Source organism: Anomaloglossus baeobatrachus, chromosome 3, assembly GCF_048569485.1.
Source record: "Anomaloglossus baeobatrachus isolate aAnoBae1 chromosome 3, aAnoBae1.hap1, whole genome shotgun sequence".
Lineage (NCBI taxonomy): Eukaryota > Metazoa > Chordata > Amphibia > Anura > Aromobatidae > Anomaloglossus > Anomaloglossus baeobatrachus.
Genome location: NC_134355.1, coordinates 209,326,701 through 209,347,895, shown reverse-complemented (window position 1 = coordinate 209,347,895; position 21,195 = coordinate 209,326,701). Strand labels below are relative to the sequence as shown.

The 21,195-nt window shown below is 43.7% G+C and overlaps 1 protein-coding gene across 1 annotated transcript in view; it reads right to left on the bottom strand.

The window, feature by feature from the left end:
• COG2 (component of oligomeric golgi complex 2) overlaps positions 1 to 21,195 on the bottom strand; it is a 260,876-nt gene that overhangs the window by 189,930 nt on the left and 49,751 nt on the right. Inside the window, exon 7 of the mRNA XM_075339700.1 lies at positions 5,265 to 5,444. Within this exon, the coding sequence (XP_075195815.1) occupies positions 5,265 to 5,444 (180 nt within the window). The remainder of the gene's footprint in view (positions 1 to 5,264; positions 5,445 to 21,195) is intronic.

Below are 21,195 nucleotides of genomic sequence, written 5' to 3'. Positions count from 1 at the left end.
TCCATCCTGCTCATGAAATGCCCCCCATCCATCCTGCTCATGAAATGCCCCCATCCATCCTGCTCATGAAATGCCCCCATCCATCCTGCTCATGATATGCCCCCATACATCCTGCTCATGATATGCCCCATCCATCCTGCTCATGATATGCCCCCATCCATCCTGCTCATGAAATGCCCCCATCCATCCTGCTCATGAAATGCCCCCATCCATCCTGCTCATGATATGCCCCCATCCATCCTGCTCATGAAATACCCCCATCCATCCTGCTCATGATATACCCCCATCCTGGTAAATGGCGTGTATCCTGTGGCACAGGAAAAAAAAAAATAAACGTTTATACTTACCTTTCCTCACTCCCTGAAGCACCGATCTCTGTCTCAGCTGCAGCGCCGCTGTGTGGAGCCGTCACCGTTGTCTGCAGCATCGCGTCTTCCTGTCTGTGCCGGCGGTAAGCTGATCGATTCTGGTGGATACTAGCGGCGCGCACAGCGATGATGTTATCGCGGTGCGCGCCGCTAGTGTCCAGATCAGCTGACCGCCGGCACAGACAGGAAGACGCGATGCTGCAGGGGGGCGGCTCCACACACGGTGACGGGTGAGTACACTGATTCACTGCACCCCGTGCTGATAATGATGCACGGGGGGCAGTGAATACAGCCGCACATGATCACTCCAGGCTGTAGTTGCCAGGCATGATCACGGCCGGCTGCTAATTATGCACGCACCCCCCCCCCCCCCCCCCGCCCATCACCCCGCCCACCTGTCAGCGCCGGTTTCGCTGAGAGATGATGGGCGGGAGGATGGGCGTGCATATGTAATGAGCGGGCCCACGTGGTCACGGCAGGCTGCTGCAGGCTGCTACAGCCTGCTGGTGCCGCCGATGACCCGCTCCACTGCGGCACCCTCATTCCCCGCACCCTTATAGTCAGACCATAAGACGCACCCCCCACTTTCCCCCAACATTTGGGGGGAAAAAAGTGCGTCTTATGGTCCGAAAAATACGGTATATATATATATATTTTTTTTTTTTTTTTTTTTTAAATCCGGCAATTTTTATTGAAAAGATTTTTGTTTTCTTATACACACAAAAAAAAGACTGTGAAACACCATAGAACAAAAGTAATGGTTGGGAGAAATTTCCATGTATCACGAAGGAATAATGGCAATTATAAACGTACATACATATGGCACATAGTGTACATATCAATATTTGGCTCGCTCAATGACATGCAGTAGGTGGTAGAGATAAATACAGTAACATATCATTAATGATAACATGCTACTCTCCAGGTAAACTGTGGATCCATACGAGCAGCTGACCCCACCCCCCTCTTTAGCATATATCCTGTATGCTGGCAAAGAGAATCACTACAGCAGACCGAGCCTGAATCTAGCAAGTTCTCTAGATGAAAAATCCGGAGTAATCAATCCAAAGAGCCCATATCTTGTTGAATTTGCAACACAATTTAATTTAATATAAATTTGCTTTTCCATATTAATTACCCAGTTTACATTATCCACGTATTCCGACATGCCTGGGGGACTTAGAAATATATTTACTTAGAAAATGTCTCACATGTTCAATGCTTATTTCATGATCTGTATGTGTCAGTGTAAACACAGCTTTTCCTCTGACCAGAAGTCTGAAATATTTTATTTTCTGAGTCTTTCTCATGGCCTGTTTTGACGTCTTGTTCTTTATTAAAAGGTGTACTCCAAAAATGGGAAGAAAACAATGTATGTATGCATATATAAATAACAAAAATAATATTATATACAATTTGTATATACTTTAAATGAACAAATCCCAATTATTTTCTCTAAGGTACTAATCATAACAATTACTTGCAGTTCCAGCAAAGGAAATAGATTTTTGATAACAATGAAAGACAATTACCTTTCACAAATGGTACAGGACCCCACAAGAGGGGGAGCACTACTAGACCTTGTACTAACCAATAGGCCAGACTGCATATCAAATATACAAGTTGGGGGTTACTTGGGGAATAGTGATCACAAAATAATAAGTTTTCATGTATTCTTTAGTAAGATGTCTAGTAGAGGGGCTACAAGGACACTAAACTTCAGGAAAGCAAATTTTAAACGGTTGAGAGATGATCTTAGTGCAATAAACTGGGATGATGTACTAAGTAATAAAAGTACACAAAGCAAATGGGAGACTTTTATGAGCATCCTGAATAGGGCTTGTGCAGAAAATATACCCTATGGGAACCAACCTGCTAGAAATAGGAGTAAACCCCTATGGCTAAATAGAGCTGTAAGGGAAGCAATAAAAGAAAAACAGAAAGCCTTAAAAGAATTAAAGAGGGTAGGTAGTGATGAGGCATTATATAATTATAGAAAATTAAATAAAATATGTAAAAAGCAAATTAAGTTAGCTAAGTTTGAGACAGAGAGACTCATTGCGAGAGAAAGTAAAAATAATCCTAAAATATTCTTTAACTACATAAACAGTAAAAAACTGAAAAGCGATAGTGTTGGCCCCCTTAAAAATAGTCTTGGTGAAATGGTGGAAGGGGATGAGGGTAAAGCCAACCTGCTGAATGACTTTTTTTCTACGGTTTTTATACAAGAAAATGCGATGGCAGATGACATGACCAGTGATACCATAAATTCACCCTTGAATATTACCTGCTTAACCCAGCAGGAAGTACGCCGCCGCCTCGAAATCACTAAGGTTGACAAATCTCCGGGCCCGGATGGCATACACCCCAGAGTACTACAGGAATTGAGTTCTGTGATAGATAGACCATTATTTTTAATCTTCTCAGATTCCTTAATAACAGGGTCGGTATCGCAGGACTGGCGCATAGCAAATGTGGTGCCAATATTCAAAAAGGGGACAAAAACTGAGCCGGGAAATTATAGGCCGGTAAGTTTAACCTCTACGGTTGGTAAAATCCTTGAGGGTTTCTCGAGAGATGCTATACTGGAGTATCTCAAGAAAAATAACCTTATGACAGAGTATCAACATGGGTTTATGAGGGATCGATCCTGTCAAACTAATTTGATCAGCTTCTATGAAGAGGTAAGTTCAAGCCTGGACCAGGGAAATGCAGTGGATGTTGTGTATATGGACTTTTCAAAAGCTTTTGATACGGTGCCACACAAAAGGTTGGTACATAAAATGAGAATAATGGGGATAGGGGAAAATATGTGTAACTGGGTTAAAAACTGGCTCAGTGATAGGAAACAAAGGGTGGTTATTAATGGTACGTACTCGGACTGGGTCTCAGTTCATAGTGGGGTACCACAGGGGTCAGTATTGGGCCCGCTTCTTTTCAACATATTTATAAATGACCTTGTTGGGGGCATGCGGAGTAGAATTTCAATATTTGCAGATGATACTAAACTCTGCAGGGTAATCAATACAGAGGAGGATAATTTTATATTACAGGGAGATTTATGTTAATTGGAGGATTGGGCTGAGAAGTGGCAATTGAAGTTTAATGTAGATAAATGTAAGGTCATGTACTTGGGTAGAGGAAATAACATTTATGATTATGTACTTAATTGTAGAACACTGGGTAAAACAAACAGACACAGAAAAAGACTTGGGTGTATAGTAAACTTCACTTTAGTGGACAGTGTCAGGCAACTGCTGCCAGGGCTAATAAAATAATGAGATGTATTAAAAGAGGTATAAGTGTTCATGAAAAAAATATAGTTCTACCTCTGTACAAGTCACTAGTGCGACCGCACTTAGAATACTGTGTACAATTCTGGTCACCGATATATAAGAAGGACATAGCTGAACTGGAGAGGGTGCAGAGAAGAGCGACCAAGATTATTAGAGGAATGGGTGGGCTGCAATACCAAGACAGGTTATTACCAGGGCTGTGGAGTCGGAGTCGGAGTCGTGGAGTCGGAGTCGGAGCTCATTTTGGTGGAGTCGGAGTCGGAGTCGGTATAAAATGCACCGACTCCGACTCCTAAAATATATAATAAATTGGGGACAGGAGTGCAATGCAGAATGTGCTGAATATTTTACTAAATAACAACATTTAGTATAATGCTTATATTTAAGTGAAAAATTTATTGTAGTACAATGTGAACATCAGACATTTAATTGTTTTTATGATACAATAATCAAGATATTTGGATAGAACATAAAATATTTATTGGAATACAACTTTAGAACACAAAAAAACTAATAAATTGTAAATATGTAATATATATAATATATATATATATACAGTGTATATACACACACACAAGATATATATGTAATCTACTGTATATTACATAGTGTATTACATATTTACAATTTATTACAGTTTTTTGTGTTCTAAAGTTGTATTCCAATAAATATATTTTATGTTCTATCCAAATATCTTGATTATTGTATCATAAAAATTATTAAATGTCTGATGTTCACATACACATATTCATGTACTACAATAAATTTTTCACCTAACTATAAGCAATATATGTAGGAGTCGGAGCCGGAGTCGGAGTCGGAGCCGGAGTCGGAGCCGGAGTCGGTGCAAGAGAATTTGAGGAGTCGGAGTCGGAGTCGGAGTCGAAGGTTTGGCTTACCGACTCCACAGCCCTGGTTATTACACTTGGGGTTATTTAGTTTGGAAAAACGAAGGCTTAGGGGGGATCTAATCACAATGTATAAATATATGAGGGGACAGTACAGAGACCTTTCCAAAGATCTTTTTACACCTAGGCCTGCGACTGGAACACGGGGGCATCCGCTACGTCTTGAGGAAAGAAGGTTTAATCATAATCACAGACGAGGATTCTTTACTGTACGAGCAGTGAGACTATGGAACTCTCTGCCGCATGATGTTGTAATGAGTGATTCACTACTAACATTTAAGCAGAGCCTGGACGCCTTTCTTGAAAAATTTAATAATACCAGTTATGTATATTAGATTTTATGACAGGGAACTAGTCTGATTGCCGGATGTGGAGTCAGGAAGGAAATTTTTTCCCCATTGGAACTTGTTTGCCACATTGGGGTTTTTTTGCCTTCCTCTGGATCAACATGTTAGGCTACGGGTTGAACTAGATGGACTTAGAGTCTCCCTTCAACCTTAAAAACTATGATACTATGACTATGATACTATGATTAATATGGCTATAGTTTTGTTACACTGACGGAGACGTTCTGCATCCAAAAATAAGAGATGCTAGTATGTGTTAAGATCATAAATTATCAATAGCTAAGAATATTGTGATATCCAAAACATCCTGCTGACAGCTCAGTATTTATATACTTTAAGACATACCTCATCAATATACGGTTTGACCAGCACCTGGCCAATAAGTGCTTCGGCATCCTTTGTTTTGTCAATCGTTGCATATGTTCTCAAGCAGTGTCGAATTATATCCACATTAGAGGTCTGAAGGCCCTCCAGCAAGAGACCTTCCAGAGAACGTTGTAACATAGCTGTGATGCCAGCAATACGCTTTAATGCAAAAAAAACAAACAAAATCAAAGTTAGGTAAAGAAGAGTGAATATTAAAAAAATAAAGAGAACATCGGACACTAAAATGGGTTCTCCAAGAATGTAATAAAATGGTCCCCGTCACATAGTTCAAAATGCAGCTCATCCTAATCATGTGTCAGAACATGTTACTGCCTGAAGAAATGCCGCACCAACTGTCAGAGAGGAGCATTATTGTAAGCACACATGCCTCAGTGAGCTGCCAGAGCAGGGGGCTGCGACAGGAGAATAAATAAATCTTCCTCTTGCTTACTAACTGTGCATGCAGAACTGAGTCTAGAGAGAAAAAAAAATAAAATACATTTCTTATATATTAGGACTTCTCTGGCAGCTCACTGAGGTTTTTGAGTTTATGATACTGCTCCTGTAACATTGAGACACAGGTCTCAGGAGCAGTGTTTCTTTTGGTGCCAACCCATCCTGAAACATAACTAGGATAAGCTGCAGTTGAAATTATGGGCGATTTTATCACATTTTTGGAGAAAGTCTTTAATCACAGTGCCATAAACTACAAACTACATTCAAAAAGTGTATTAACCCCTTTGGTGTTTCACAGGAAATAAAGCAATGTGGAAGGAAAAAATAAAAATTTTACTATTTCCCACAAAAATATTGTTTTAGCCCTAAATTTAGCATTTTCACAAAGGTAACAAGAAAAAATTTGCTGTGCAATTCTTCCTGAGCACACCAATACCTCATATGTGGTGGAAAACTACTGTTTGGGAACGCGACAGAGCTCTGCAGCAAAGAGAGCACCATTTGACTTTTGGAGTGCAAAATTGTCTGGAATAGATTGCAGACACCATATCATGTTTGCAGAGCCATTGATGTACCTAAACAGTGGAAAACATGCACAAGTGACTACATTTTGGATACTACACCCCTCATAGAATTTATGTAGATGTGTGGTGAGCATCTTGAACCCCCAGGTGCTTCACGGAATTTTATAAAGTTGAGTCATCAAAATAAGAAATCAAATTTTTCCAACAAAAATGTTTCTTTAGGCCCAAAATTTTCAATTTCACAAGGGTAACAGGAGAACATGGACCATACAATTTTTTGTGCAATTCCTTTTGAGTACACGGATAGTTAATTTGTAGTGGGCAAAAATACTGTTTGGGTACACGGTAGGGCTCAAAAGGGAAGGAGTGCTATTTTAATTTTGACTGGAATAGATTGAGGACGTCATGTCACATTTGAAGAGCCCCTGACATTCCAAACTCCCAAAAGTGACTGCATTTTGGAAACTAAAACTTTCAAGGAACTCATAAAAGGATATAGTATGCATTTTTAACCCATAGGCAATTTACAGAATTGTATAATATTGCATTAAAGGGAATCTGTCACTATGTGTTTGCCACCTAATCTGAGACCTCCATAACATAGGGGCAGAGATCCTGATTCCAGCGGTGTCACTTGTGCTGCTTAGTGTAGTTTTGATAAACTGCTGCCAGGTAGTCCAGCATATTCATGAGCTCTGTATAACTGCTAGATCTAAAGCAGAGAAAACATTGATTTTATCAATATGATAGCAAACAGCTCAGTAAGTGACACATAGCTGGAATCAGGGTCTCTGTCTCTACATTATATGGGTCTCAGATGGCGAACAAAAACCTGGTGACAGATTCCCTTTAAGGAAATTAAAAATTCCCATTTTTTCCCCCACTAACATGTTCACTTGGCCCCAATTTATTTTAAAAAGATGTAAAAGGAAAAAATGAAGAGTACTTAATTTCTCCTGAGAAAGCCAAAACTGTTGTGAATATCAGAGATGGTGCTTGTCCCGGGAGTGTTTCTAGACTCCCTTTGGTGGCTAGTGTTGGTAGTGAGTCTGATTCTGCATTTGTCGCTCAGACAGGTGTAGATGATTAGTACTTTAGGGAGCCTATGGAGTCCAGCCTGTGGGGAATATAGGAAAGCAGGTTTTTTTTCTAACCTTTGCCAGTGATAATTGTTTCTGCTCCATGTGACGATGTCCTGAAGTTTGTCCTCCAGCCTTTAAACTTTTTGCCTTTCCCTGTAGGTTCTGTTTTTGCTTTTTTCTGCTCCTTTTTGCAGTCTCCACGAATGATTTCTACAGCCTTTTTTTGTTCGGTTTTCTCTCCATGTCATTCTGAGTTTGCAGCTACAGTGCTGGCCAAAAGTATTGGCACCCCTGCAATTCTGTCAGAAAATACTCAGTTTCTTCTTGAAAATTATTGCAATCACAAATTCTTAGGTATTATTAACTTCATTTATTTTGCTTGCAATGAAAAAACACAAAAGAGAATGAAACAAAAATCAAATCATTGATCATTTCACACAAAACTCCAAAAATGGGCCAGACAAAAGTATTGGCACCCTTAGCCTAATACTTGGTTGCACAACCTTTAGCCAAAATAACTGCGAACAACCGCTTCCGGTAACCATCAATGAGTTTCTTACAATGCTCTCCTGGAATGTTAGACCATTCTTCTTTGGCAAACTGCTCCAGGTCCCTGAGATTTGAAGGGTGCCTTCTCCAAACTGCCATTTTGAGGTCTCTCGACAGGTGTTCTATGGGATTCAGGTCTGTACTCATTGCTGGCCACTTTAGTAGTCTCCAGTGCTTTCTATCAAACCATTTTCTAGTGCTTTTTGAAGTGTGTTTTGGGTCATTGTCCTGCTGGAAGACCCATGACCTCTGAGGAAGACCCAGCTTTCTCACACTGGGCCCTACATTATGCTGCAAAATTTTTTGGTAGTCTTCAGACTTCATAATGCCATGCCCACGGTCAAGCAGTCCAGTGCCAGAGGCAGCAAAGCAACCCCAAAACATCAGGAAACCTCCACCATGTTTGACTGTAGGGACAGTGTTCTTTTCTTTGAATGCCTCTTTGCTTCTTTTTTTCCTGTAAACTATGTTGATGGCTTTTCCCAAAAAGCTCCACTTTTGTCTCATCTGACCAGAGAACATTCTTCCAAAATGTTTTAGGCTTTCTCATGTAAGTTTTGTCAAACTCCAGCCTGGCTTTTTATGTCTCGGGGTAAGAAGTGGGGTCTTCCTGGGTATCCTACCATACAGTCCCTTTTCATTCAGACGCCGACTGATAGTGCGGGTTGACACAGCTGTACCCTCGGACTGCAGGGCAGCTTGAACTTGTCTGGATGTTAGTTGAGGTTCTTTATCCACCATTCACAATCTTGCGTTGAAATCTCTCGTCAAATTTTCTTTTCCTTCCACATCTAGGGAGGTTAGCCACAGTGCCATGGGCTTTAATCTTCTTGATGACACTGCACATCGTAGACACAGGAACTGTCAGGTCTTTGGAGATGGACTTGTAGCCTTGAGATTGCTCATGCTCCTCGTGATTTGGATTCTCAAGTCCTCAGACAGTTCTTTGGTCTTCTTTCTTTTCTCCACAGTAAATGTGGTACACACAAGGACACAGGACAGAGGTTGAGTCAACTTTAATCCATGTCAACTGGCTACAAGTGTGATTTAGTTATTGCCAACACCTTGTTAGGTTCCACAGGTAAGTTACATGTGCTGTTAATTACACAAATTAGAGCAGAATCACATGATTTTTCAAACAGTGCCAATACTTTTGTCCACCCCCTTTTTCTGTTTGGTGTGGAATTATATCCAATTTGGCTTTATGACAATTTTTTTTTTTTTTTTTCATTGAAGACAAATTAAATGAAGATAATGCCAAAGAATTTGTGATTGCAATCATTTTCAAGAAGAAACTGAGTATTATCTGACAGAATTGCAGGGGTGCCAATACTTTTGGCCAGCACTGTATGTCTGATAAGTATTTTGTTCTCTTAGTCTGGGCTTGGTTAAAGGCTGAATTTGCACTGAAGGGTGTTTCTGCTTAATCTTTGTCTTTTTCTAAATCAATGTTTGAGAATATTCACTTTTTATTTCTTGCAAGTGAATAAATGCTTTTTCTGCACTATTTTTAGAGGGCAATTTATTCCTAGTAAGAAAGTTATTACTCCGTTTTGTTCAGGAGTTTTTGGATTTTTGTATCTCCTTTGTTTTTGTAGTGAAGATCTTTCCTATTATATTTAGTTTTCTATTTAAATGTATTTACACAAGAGTTCCTGATATAGTGGGTAGAGGATCGTGTGGTCTTTAAGGCCATGTGCGCACGTTGCATTTTTTTCTGCGTTTTGGCTGCATTTTGCAACTGCACTGTGTCATTGACAAAATGCATGAGTTGTGCTTCCCCAGCAAAGTCTATGAGAATCATGCAAAATCTGTGCGCACAATGCTTTTTGAAACGCAGTGTTTTGATTGTCAAAATTTGACAAAATCTCTGTGTTTAGAAAAGCAGCATGTCAATTCTTTTGTCCGTTTTGGCAGCGTTCTACACCCATTGAAATCAATAAGTTGTAGAAAACCGCTGCCAAAATGTTAAGCAGTGCGTTTGCACAGCATTTTTGTTGCGATCCGCATGGTTTTTTGACATAACAAAGGCAGGTCTTTCGGTCTCTCTCTATGTCTCTAGGTCGGTCTCTCCCTCTCACCCCCTCTCTCATACTCATCGATCCACGATCACCGGCGCTGCACAGCGTTCACACTGTGGCGGCTTCTCTTCTTTTGAAAATGCTGGCCGCTCATTAATCCATCTCGTATTCCCTGCTTCCCCCGCCCACCGGCGCCTATGATTGGTTGCAGTCAGACACGCCCCCAAGCTGAGTGACAGCTGTCTCACTGCAACCAGTCACCGGTGGGCGTCTCTATATCGAACAGTTAAAAAAATAATTAAAAATGAGACGACGTGCGGTCGTCCCCCACAATTTGGATACCAGCCAGGGTAAAGCCACACGGCTGAAGGCTGGTATTCTCAGGATGGGGAGCTCCACGTTATGGGGAGCCCCCCCAGCCTAACAATATCAGCCAGCAGCCGCCCGGAATTGCCTCATCCATTAGATGCGACAGTCCCGGGACTCTACCCAGCTCCTCCCGAATTGCCCTGGTGCGGTGGCAAACGGAGTACTAAGGAGTTAATGGCAGCAGCCCATAGCTGCCACTAAGTCCTAGGTTAATCATGGCAGGCGTCTCCCCGAGATACCTTCCATGATTAACCTGTAAGTTTAATAAAATAAAGACACACATCCAAAAAATCCATTATTTGTAATGAAAGACAAAAAAACACCCTCTTTCACCACTAATAACCCCTCAAAAACACCTCCAGGTCCGACAACGCTTTCAGCTCTGCTACATCGGAAGCTGACAGGAGCGACAGTAGAACACCACTGCTCCTGTGAGCTCCATGCAGCAACTGAAGTGAGTCGCGCGATCAGCTGTGCTGTCACTGAGGTTACTCGCGGCCACCGCTCTCAGGTGGAGGACTGCAGCTGTGGCCGTGAGTAACCTGAGTGAAAGCACAGCTGATCGCGCGGCTCACTGCAGTCACTCAGGGGAATTGCAATCACAGGTGAGTCCTTCACGTGTGACCGCAAGTCAAGCTGCGGCACATGCACAGAGCCACACAATCACAATGAAGTCGGGTGAAGTTCATCAGAGTTCATTCTGATCGCGTGGCTCTGTCTCGCAGCCAACCATGCTCTTTTTGACAGTGTGGTCCCACTCGACTCTGCTGCAAGTCTATGGGGATGCTGCAGAGCCGAGTGGGACTGCACTGTCAAAAAATGTGTGTTCTGCAGGAATGTGTGCACGTTGCGTTCTGCCGAACGCGTCTCAGAATGTAGCTTTTTCAGCTGCGTTCTGAGACGCACATGCAGTGACTTACACGCTGCGGAATAGGACGCAACGTGCGCACATAGCCTAAGGGAATTTTTTGATTATCAGGTGTTGTCATTTTTTCAGAGTTTTTACTGGCTGCAACCAGCAATCTATCCTATACTTTTGTACCTATCCAGCTGGGCCTCACTTTGCTTAATTCTATATCTACCATCTGTGTGTTTTTTTCTTACAATCACCGTCGTTATATGTTGGGGACTTTTGACTTTCCTTTAGGGCTGCTCTGAGGCATGTCAGGATCCCTCATTCATCTTTGAAGGTAGTTAGTTCTCCGGCGGTGATGAGGCATCTAAGTTTGTTAGGAACGCTCCACCGCTACTTCTAGTTGTGTTTGTGTAGTCAGTGGATTGCAGCCAGGTAAGTTTCCAAATACTCTTCTGCATTATCTTCCACCATTTTTCATGGGATTTTTGCAAGATCTTTTGCAATCTCCTGACCATAACACAAAACCCCACATATGTGGTCAAAAACTACTTTTGGGTTTTAGCAATGGATTTTGTGATATTAGTTAGGTCAGATACTTCCAGTTTAGTGCATTCTACTTTGAAGGCGATAGCTTCAAATGATGATTTCATTTCATTAAGTTGGTTACTAAATTTGGCTTTCATGAATTCCTTGAGTACCAGCAGTATATTCCTTAGAAGAGCTTGTGAAATAGGTTGATCTGTTGTTTTGTAGTGGGTCACTGAATGAGTTGTAACTTTCGTAGTCTTTTCTTGGCCGCTGTTTCATTGGGCTAGGATTGAGTGAGGAGTCGGGTTCAGAGTCTAAAGGTCCAGTCACACTAAACAACTTACCAGCGATCCCAACAACGATAGGGATCGCTGGTAAGTTGCTAGGAGGTTGCTGGTGAGATGTCACACTGCGACGCTCCAGCGATCCCACCAGCAACCTGACCTGGCAGGGATCGCTGGAGCGTCGCTACACGAGTTGCTGGTGAGCTCACCAGCAACCAGTGACCAGCCCCCAGCGCCGCGTGGAAGATGCTGCGCTTGGTAACTAAGGTAAATATCGGGTAACCAACCCGATATTTACCTTGGTTACCAGTGCACGCAGCTACACGTGCAGAGAGCAGGGAGCAGCGCACAATGAGCGCTGGCTCCCTGCTCTCCTAGTTACAGCACACATCGGGTTAATTACCCGATGTGTGCTGCAGCTACATGTGCACAGACCAGGGAGCAGCGCACACCGCTTAGCGCTGGCTCCTTGCTCTCCTAGTTACAGCACACATCGGGTTAATTAACCCGATGTGTCCTGCAGCTACATGTGCACAGAGCAGGAGCCGGCACTGACAGTGAGAGCGGCGGAGGCTGGTAACGAAGGTAAATATCGGGTAACCAAGGACAGGGCTTCTTGGTTACCCGATGTTTACTGTGGTTACCAGCCTCCGCAGAAGCCGGCTCCTGCTGCCTGCACATTTAATTGTTGCTGTCTCGCTGTCACACACAGCGATCTGTGCTTCACAGCGGGACAGCAACAACTAAAAAATGGCCCAGGACATTCAGCAACAACCAACGACCTCACAGCAGGGGCCAGGTTGTTGCTGGATGTCACACACAGCGACATCACTAGCAACATCGCTGCTACGTCACAAAAGTTGTTCGTTAGCAGCGATGTTGCTAGCGATGTTGCTTAGTGTGACGGGGCCTTAAGTCTGGTATTGGGCAAGCTGTATCATTGTTTAAACTTTTCCCTGAATCCAATTCCTTTCTCCTCTGCCTTGCTGTAGTCGGACTGCAGAGCATTGAGTCGTCTGCCTCAGGGTCCCATTACTGGGACCATGAATTCTCTTGGAGTGGGAGAGATTATTTGTTGATGTCTGGGTTGACTTTTGGTTTACCCATACTTTTCTCAACTTCGGAGTGTTTGTTGGTTGCCCCTTGTTGGAATGAAGGTATTGGTTAATAGCGAGTGGACTTCTGCCTTGCTTATGTTGCAATTGGTATAGACTCCTGAATAGGTGATGAGGTTGATTAGAGATTGAAGATCACAGAATCCTACTTAGGTTTTTATTATGGTGCCATTCTAATGCAGATTTTGTTAATTTATTTTGGGCTCTCCAGCAAGTTTATGAGTAGCAGAAACTAGGAGTTAATATTCCAGGCAGTTGTCAGTGGATATAATTTAGTTTGTTATGATAACGGAGTAAATGTTTATTGCAATAGATTAATAGACTATTGTTAACTGTAATCTTAGTTAAGGATATTCAGTGTAGTTTCCAGGTGTTGTGTTGGTTACCACGATGATGTAGTTAATGATAATGACTCAGGTACAGTAAGTGAGTCTGGGTCAGGTGTTTGCAACTTTACTCTGTTGTATGGATTCCAGATAATGTCTTATTTGCCAGTTACCTTGGCCACAAGTTATTATTTTAAAAAGATGTAATAGGAGAAAATGAACAGTACAATATATTACTCAATTTCTCCTGAGAAAGCCAAAACTCCACATATGTGGTCAAAAAATACTTTTGAGACACAGAACAAAGTGAAGAAGGGAAGGAGCGTAGTATTATAGTGCAGCTTTTGCTGGAATGGTTTGGGATGCCATGTCAAATTGGCACAGCCCTTGACATAACCAGAAAAGCAGACCACCCAAAGGTGACCCCATTTTACAAACTACAGTCCTCAGTTAATTCATCAAGGGTGCAGTGAGAATGTTGACACCACATGGGCCTCACAGACTTTTATACCATTGGATGATGAAGAAAGAATAATTACATTTTATTTCCACTAAAATGTTGTTTTAGCCCCAAGATTTTAAACATTTTTTAGGGCCAGTAGGAAAAAATGGACAAACAGTTTGCTGTGCAATTTCCCCTGAGTGTGCCAATACCCTACATGTAAATTGGGAACTTATTTTCAGGCACAGTGGAAAGCTCAGAATAGCGGGAGCGCCATATTATAGCAGAGACTTTGCTGTTATTGTTTGCCGATACATTGTCAACCTGGCAGAGACCCTGAGTTGCCAGAACTGTAAACCCCACTGCCCCTAGAGGAGACTCCATTTTAAAAACTACCTCAGTATTCATCTAGGGGTGCAGTGATCATATTGACACCACAGGTGTGTCACTGAATTTTATACCACTGGGCGGTGAATCTAAGAAAATTACAATGTTACCACAAAAATGTAGTTTCAGATTTTACATTTTCACATGGATAAATGGGTAAAAATGGCACTAAAATTTGTCACACAATTTCTGCTAAACGTTGCAATACCCCACACAGCGTTGGTCTGAGAGAGGGATGATTTGGGGTACAACTAGTTGAGATATGCAGGGCATGAGGGTGCTTGGTGTGTGATTTAGGGTGCAGGGGTGTGTGATTTGGGAGTGCTGGGTATGCTGGGTATGTGTGATTTGGGAGTGATGGGTGTGTGTGATTTGGGGATGCAGGGTGTGTGCACTAGTCCCTGCTGCATGACATGAGTGAAGTCCATACAGTAACCATATAGCAGTAGGGATTAGGGAAGTAGAGATAGCAGCAGTCAGAGCATGGAATGAGATTGGGAAAGCTGGGTGCTGGGCTGAGAGAAAAAGGCTCTCTTCCTCATCACCCAGCCTTTCTATGTTCTGATATCAATCTTGTCCTTTGCTCCCCGGCTCCCAGCTTTCCCATTCTCTGATATCATGAGAAAGCTGGGTGTTGAAGACAAGGTGGCTATCAGAACATAGAAAAGCTGGGTGGTGAGGAAAAGAACTGAGCACCCCAGTCCGACCCTGACCCCACATGTGGCTGTACAGTACTGCTTAGCTATATGGTGAGACTAAGGAGAGAAGTGTTATTTGACTCTTAGAGCGCAGATTTTCCCAGAATAGTTTGCACACTCCATATACAGATCCCCCAAGTGCCAGAAGAGCAGAATTTCCCCCCTAAAAGTGACCCAAGTTTGTAAATTAAACCACTCTGGGAATTTATCTACAGGTGTAATGACAATTTTAACTCCATAGATGCTTTCCAGAAACAAGCAGCAATGCCTGTTGCCAAGTGAAAACTGCAAATCTGCGATTGTAGTGCCCATACATTGTAGTATTCAGTACATTGTAGTGTTCGTACATTGTGCCAAGCTCATGGTTCTAGAGCTATGCATCCTGTAAATTAAGCAGGCTCTCCTCACTACAGTAATGTCAAAACATGTGGACGTGAAATGTGGTTTATGCACAGTATGAGGCTGAAAAGAGGGGATCATTTGGATTTGAGAGCACAGAATTAGCTGGATATTTTTTTTCATGGAGGGGTGGCGAGGGTGAGGGTTAAACCATAGCGCTTTTAAAGAGACTTTGTGCTACCAGTAACATGAAAACCCCTATATTTCCTTTGACAGATGACAGACCTGAGGGGGGACTTTTTTTTGGACTAAGTGGAAGCTGTTATTTTTCACATTTTACGTAACATTTTAGATTACATTTATTCTGTGCTCTACAATGAGCACCTTACATTGGGGTTTCAATCTAAATCTCCAAATAATGTGATTAAGATGAAACACCTGAGGGATCCATTCACTATAATGAGTCAAAAGAGGAAGGCTAGGTTCACACACTGAGCTTTTGTTCCATTTTTGTAGCTTTTTTTTCCCCATGAGTTTCATGCAAATTAAAAGCTGTTTTTTTCATTACCAGCAAAACCTGAGATTACAAAAAAAACTCATGCACACGGTTACATTTTTTTCCTGACAGAAATGGAAAACTGCTGCGTTTTGGAAAGAAGCAGCATGCCAATTCTTTCAGTGTTTTTGCAACTTTTTTCACCCTTGAAAGCAATGAGAAAGTGCAAAAACACAACAAAAACATAACAGCTGAGTTTTTGCTGCTTTTGTGGTGAAACTAACTTTAAACATGTATTTTAGACAAATGACACACCAAAACCGCAGCCAAAAAAAGCAGCAAAAAATGCAGCAAAACCTGCCTTTTGGAAGCAGCTTTTTGTTATTGTCAAAAGGACATGTTTTGGCTGAAGAAAAAATGCTGCACAAACGCAATGTGTAAACATAGCCTTAATCTGGACTCCTTCTGGCCTCTGTTCAGTGCTGTCCTTTGCATAAGTGCACAAAACTGTGGTCGACCGGGCTTTTATGAACGCTTAAAAAGACAGACACCACCGGATTATACTCCAGAGAGAGTCCAAAGTGACTTCCTCTGCCTCATTAAGGGGACTCTGTCAGGGTAGTTGTTCAAATTTTCCCCAATGTGAGTGTTCAGCATTGAGCACAGGATAAAAGAGTTAAGCCTAAAGGGCGAGCGAGCGTACCCGCCCCCGTCGGTTGTGCGTCATGGGCAAATCGCTGCCCGTGGCGCACAACATCGCTAACACCCGTCACACTACTTATCTTCCCTGCGACGTCGCTGTTGCTGGCGAACCGCTTCCTTTCTCAGGGGGAGGTTCGTGCGGCGTCACAGCGATGTCACACGGCAGCCGTCCAATAGCAGAGGAGGGGTGGAGATGAGCGGCTGGAACATGCTGCCCACCTCCTTCCTTCCTCTTTGCCGGTGGACGGAGGTAAGGAGATGTTCGTCGCTCCTGCGGTGTCACACATAGCGATGTGTGATGCCGCAGGAACGAGGAACAGCATCGCTACTCACCAGACAACGATATTTGGTGTTTGGACGACCTCTCAAACACCAATGATTTTTACCACTTTTGCGATCAGTGAAGGTCGCTCGTACGTGTCACACGCTGCAATGTTACTAACGACGCCGGATGTCCGTCACAAACACCGCGACCCCGATGATAAATCGTTAGCGATATCGCAGCGTGTAAAGCACCCTTTACTGCGATCTTTGGAAGAAAGAATGAACAAAACAACAACAGGTCAACAATTGATTTTATTTTTTACACCGTTTCTAGTGCTGTATAAGTGATTATTTGAATCAGTGCAATTACAACGATACTAAATTTAATCAGTTTTTATGTTTGGCTGTTAAAGATTAAAAAATGATTTTTAAAGAAACAAATTTTAAATGTATTGCATCACCATATTTTCAGAGCCATTTTTCTATATTTCTTTCGACATAGACATGTGAGGACTTTTTTGTGGGATGAGTTGACGTTTTTATTGATACCATTTTTGGGCAGTTAACGCTTTTGATCGATTTCTATTTCTAATTTTTGGGAGCAGAATAAACATGAAACACCAATTCAGGAATCTTTTTTAGTGTGTTTTTTTTTTTTTACACCGGTCACTATGTGGCGAAAGTGCAAGACTTCTTTATTCTTTAGGTCAGAATGATTACAGTGATGCCACATTTATAGAATTTTTTAAGATTTGCAGCAATACCATTTTTATGTACATGCGACTTTTTGATCGCATTTTCTTACACTTTATTTTGCTACTATGATGAAAAAGCAATGATTTTTGCCACTTATTTTTTAGTGTTCGCTTAAGGGGGTTAACTAGTATGACAGTTTTATAAATCGGGTTGTTTCAGATGCAGGGATACCAAATGTGTGTACTTTTTTGTTTATTTTTACATAAATATACATATTTATTTGTAGAATTTTGTTTTTCACTTTTTTTTTTAGTCCCTACTACGGGACTTCAACTTTTATTAGTCTGATAGCAGGTATAATGTATTATACCTGTCAGCATTACACTAACAGAAAACCAGTTAGACCTTTTTCCTGGCAGGGTCTAACAAGCTCACCGTAGCTGGCAGACCCGGAGGTGATCATGACGACCTCAGGTTGTCATAACTACCATCGGGATTACATTAAGTTCCCGATCGAGTGGAAGAGTTTATGCACTTCCTTTGCCAGCCTCTTAAATGCTGCAATCGCTATTGATTGCGGCATTTAGCAGGCTAAACAACCATAGGTGGTGCCGAGGTCACAGTGGCGATTGTGCGGGCACAGCTTCTGTGCCTCCATAATCGCCAGGACGTACTGATACGTCCATTAGTGGGAACATACTGCAAAATAGGACATACCAGTGTGTACAATGTCAGGAAGGGGTTAAAGAGAAGGGAATTTTGTTACTTACCGTAAATTCCTTTTCTTCTAGCTCTTATTGGGAGACCCAGACGATTGGGGTATAGCTACTGCCCTCTGGAGGCCACACAAAGCACTACATTAAAAGTGCAAGGCCCCTCCCCCTCTGGCTATACCCCCCCGTGGTATCACGGGTTCTCCAGTTTTAGTGCCAAAGCAAGAAGGAGGAAGCCAATAACTGGTTTAAACAAATTAACTCCGAATAACATCGGAGAACTGAAAAACCGTTCAACATGAACAACATGTGTACCCGCAAACAACAAAAAAACATCCCGAAGGACAACAGGGCGGGTGCTGGGTCTCCCAATAAGAGCTAGAAGAAAAGGAATGTACGGTAAGTAACAAAATTCCCTTCTTCTTCAGCGCTCTATTGGGAGACCCAGACGATTGGGACGTCCAAAAGCTGTCCCTGGGTGGGTAAATAAATACCTCATGTTAGAGCTGCAAAACAGCCCTCCCCTACGGGGGTGTCACTGCCGCCTGCAGGACTCTTCTACCTAAGCTGGCATCCGCCGAAGCATAGGTATGCACCTGATAATGCTTGGTGAAAGTGTGCAGACTGGACCAGGTAGCTGCCTGGCACACCTGTTGAGCCGAAGCCTGGTGACGTAATGCCCAGGACGCACCCACGGCTCTGGTGGAGTGGGCTTTTAGCCCTGAAGGAACCGGAAGCCCCGCAGAACGGTAGGCCTCTAGAATTGGTTCTTTGATCCATCGAGCCAGGGTGGCTTTAGAAGCCTGCAACCCCTTGCGCGGACCAGCGACAAGGACGAAAAGTGCATCGGCACGGCGTATGGGCGCCGTGCGGGAAATGTAGATTCTGAGTGCTCTCACCAGATCTAGCAAACGTAAGGCCTTTTCATACCGGTGAACCGGATGAGGGCAAAAAGAAGGCAAGGAAATATCCTGATTAAGATGAAAAGAGGATACGACCTTAGGGAGAAACTCCGGAATGGGGCGCAGCACAACCTTGTCCTGGTGGAACACCAGAAAGGGAGCCTTAGATGACAGAGCTGCCAGCTCAGACACTCGCCGAAGCGATGTGATTGCAACAAGAAACGCCACTTTCTGCGACAGCCGAGAAAAGGAAACTTCCTTCAGAGGCTCGAAGGGCGGCTTCTGGAGAGCAACTAGTACCCTGTTCAGATCCCATGGATCTAACGGTCGCTTGTACGGGGGCACAATATGACAGACGCCCTGCAGGAACGTGCGCACCTTAGGAAGACGTGCTAGACGCTTCTGAAAAAAACACGGATAGTGCCGAAACTTGCCCTTTAAGGGAGCTGAGCGACAAGCCCTTTTCTAACCCCGATTGCAGGAAGGAAAGAAACTTGGGCAATGCAAATGGCCAGGGAGACACTCCCTGAGCAGAGCACCAGGACAAGAAAATCTTCCACGTTCTGTGGTAGATCTTAGCCGAATTCGACTTTCTAGCTTGTCTCATTGTGGCAATGACTCCCTGAGATAATCCAGCAGATGCTAGGATCCAGGACTCAATGGCCACACAGTCAGGTTCAGGGCCGCAGAATTCTGATGGAAAAACGGCCCTTGGGACAGTAAGTCTGGTCGGTCTGGCAGTGACCACGGTCGACCGATCGTGAGATGCCACAGATCCGGATACCACGACCTCCTCGGCCAGTCTGGAGCGACGAGTATGACGCGGCTGCACTCGGATCTGATCTTGCGTAGCACTCTGGGCAAGAGCGCCAGAGGTGGAAACACGTATGGGAGCTGAAACTGCGACCAATCTTGAACCAAGGCGTCTGCCGCCAGAGCTCTTTGATCGCGCGACCTCGCCATGAATGCCGGGACCTTGTTGTTGTGCCGGGACGCCATTAGGTCGACGTCCGGCACTCCCCAGCGGCGACAGATTTCCTGAAACACGTCCGGGTGAAGGGACCATTCCCCTGCGTCCATGCCCTGGCGACTGAGGAAGTCTGCTTCCCAGTTTTCTACGCCTGGGATGTGAACCGCGGATATGGTGGATGCTCTGTCCTCCACCCACATTAGAATGCGCCGGACTTCTTGGAAGGCTTGCCGACTGCGCGTCCCTCCTTGGTGGTTGATGTATGCCACCGCTGTGGAGTTGTCCGATTGGATTCGGATCTGCTTTCCTTCCAGCCACTGTTGGAAGGCCAGTAGAGCAAGATACACTGCTCTGATCTCCAGAACATTGATCTGAAGGGTGGACTCCTGCGGAGTCCACGTCCCCTGAGCCCTGTGGTGGAGAAATACTGCTCCCCACCCTGACAGACTCGCATCTGTCGTGACTACTGCCCAGGATGGGGGCAGGAAGGATCTTCCCTGAGACAATGATGTGGGAAGGAGCCACCATTGTAGAGAGTCTTTGGCCGTCTGGGAAAGCGAGACTTTCCTGTCCAGGGACGTTGACTTCCCGTCCCATTGGCGGAGAATGTCCCATTGAAGTGGGCGCAGATGAAACTGCGCAAAGGGAACTGCTTCCATGGCTGCCACCATCTTCCCTAGGAAATGCATGAGGCGCCGCAAGGGATGCAACTGGCCCTGCAGGAGAGATTGCACCCCTGTCTGTAGTGACCGCTGCTTGTCCAGCGGAAGCTTCACTATCGCTGCTAGAGTATGAAACTCCATGCCAAGATACGTTAGTGACTGAGTCGGTGATAGGATCGACTTTGGAAAGTTGATGATCCATCCGAAAGACTGTAGAGTCTCCAGCGTAGCATTCAGGCTGAGTTGGCATGCCTCCTGAGAGGGAGCTTTGACCAATAAATCGTCTAGGTAAGGGATCACCGAGTGTCCCTGAGAGTGCAAGACTGCTACCACCGCCGCCATGACCTTGGTGAAGACCCGTGGGGCTGTCGCCAGACCAAATGGAAGAGCTACGAACTGAAAATGGTCGTCTCCTATCACAAAACGTAGAAAACGTTGATGTTCTGTAGCAATTGGCACGTGGAGATAAGCATCTCTGATGTCTATTGAGGCAAGGAAGTCTCCTCTGGACATTGAGGCAATGACAGAG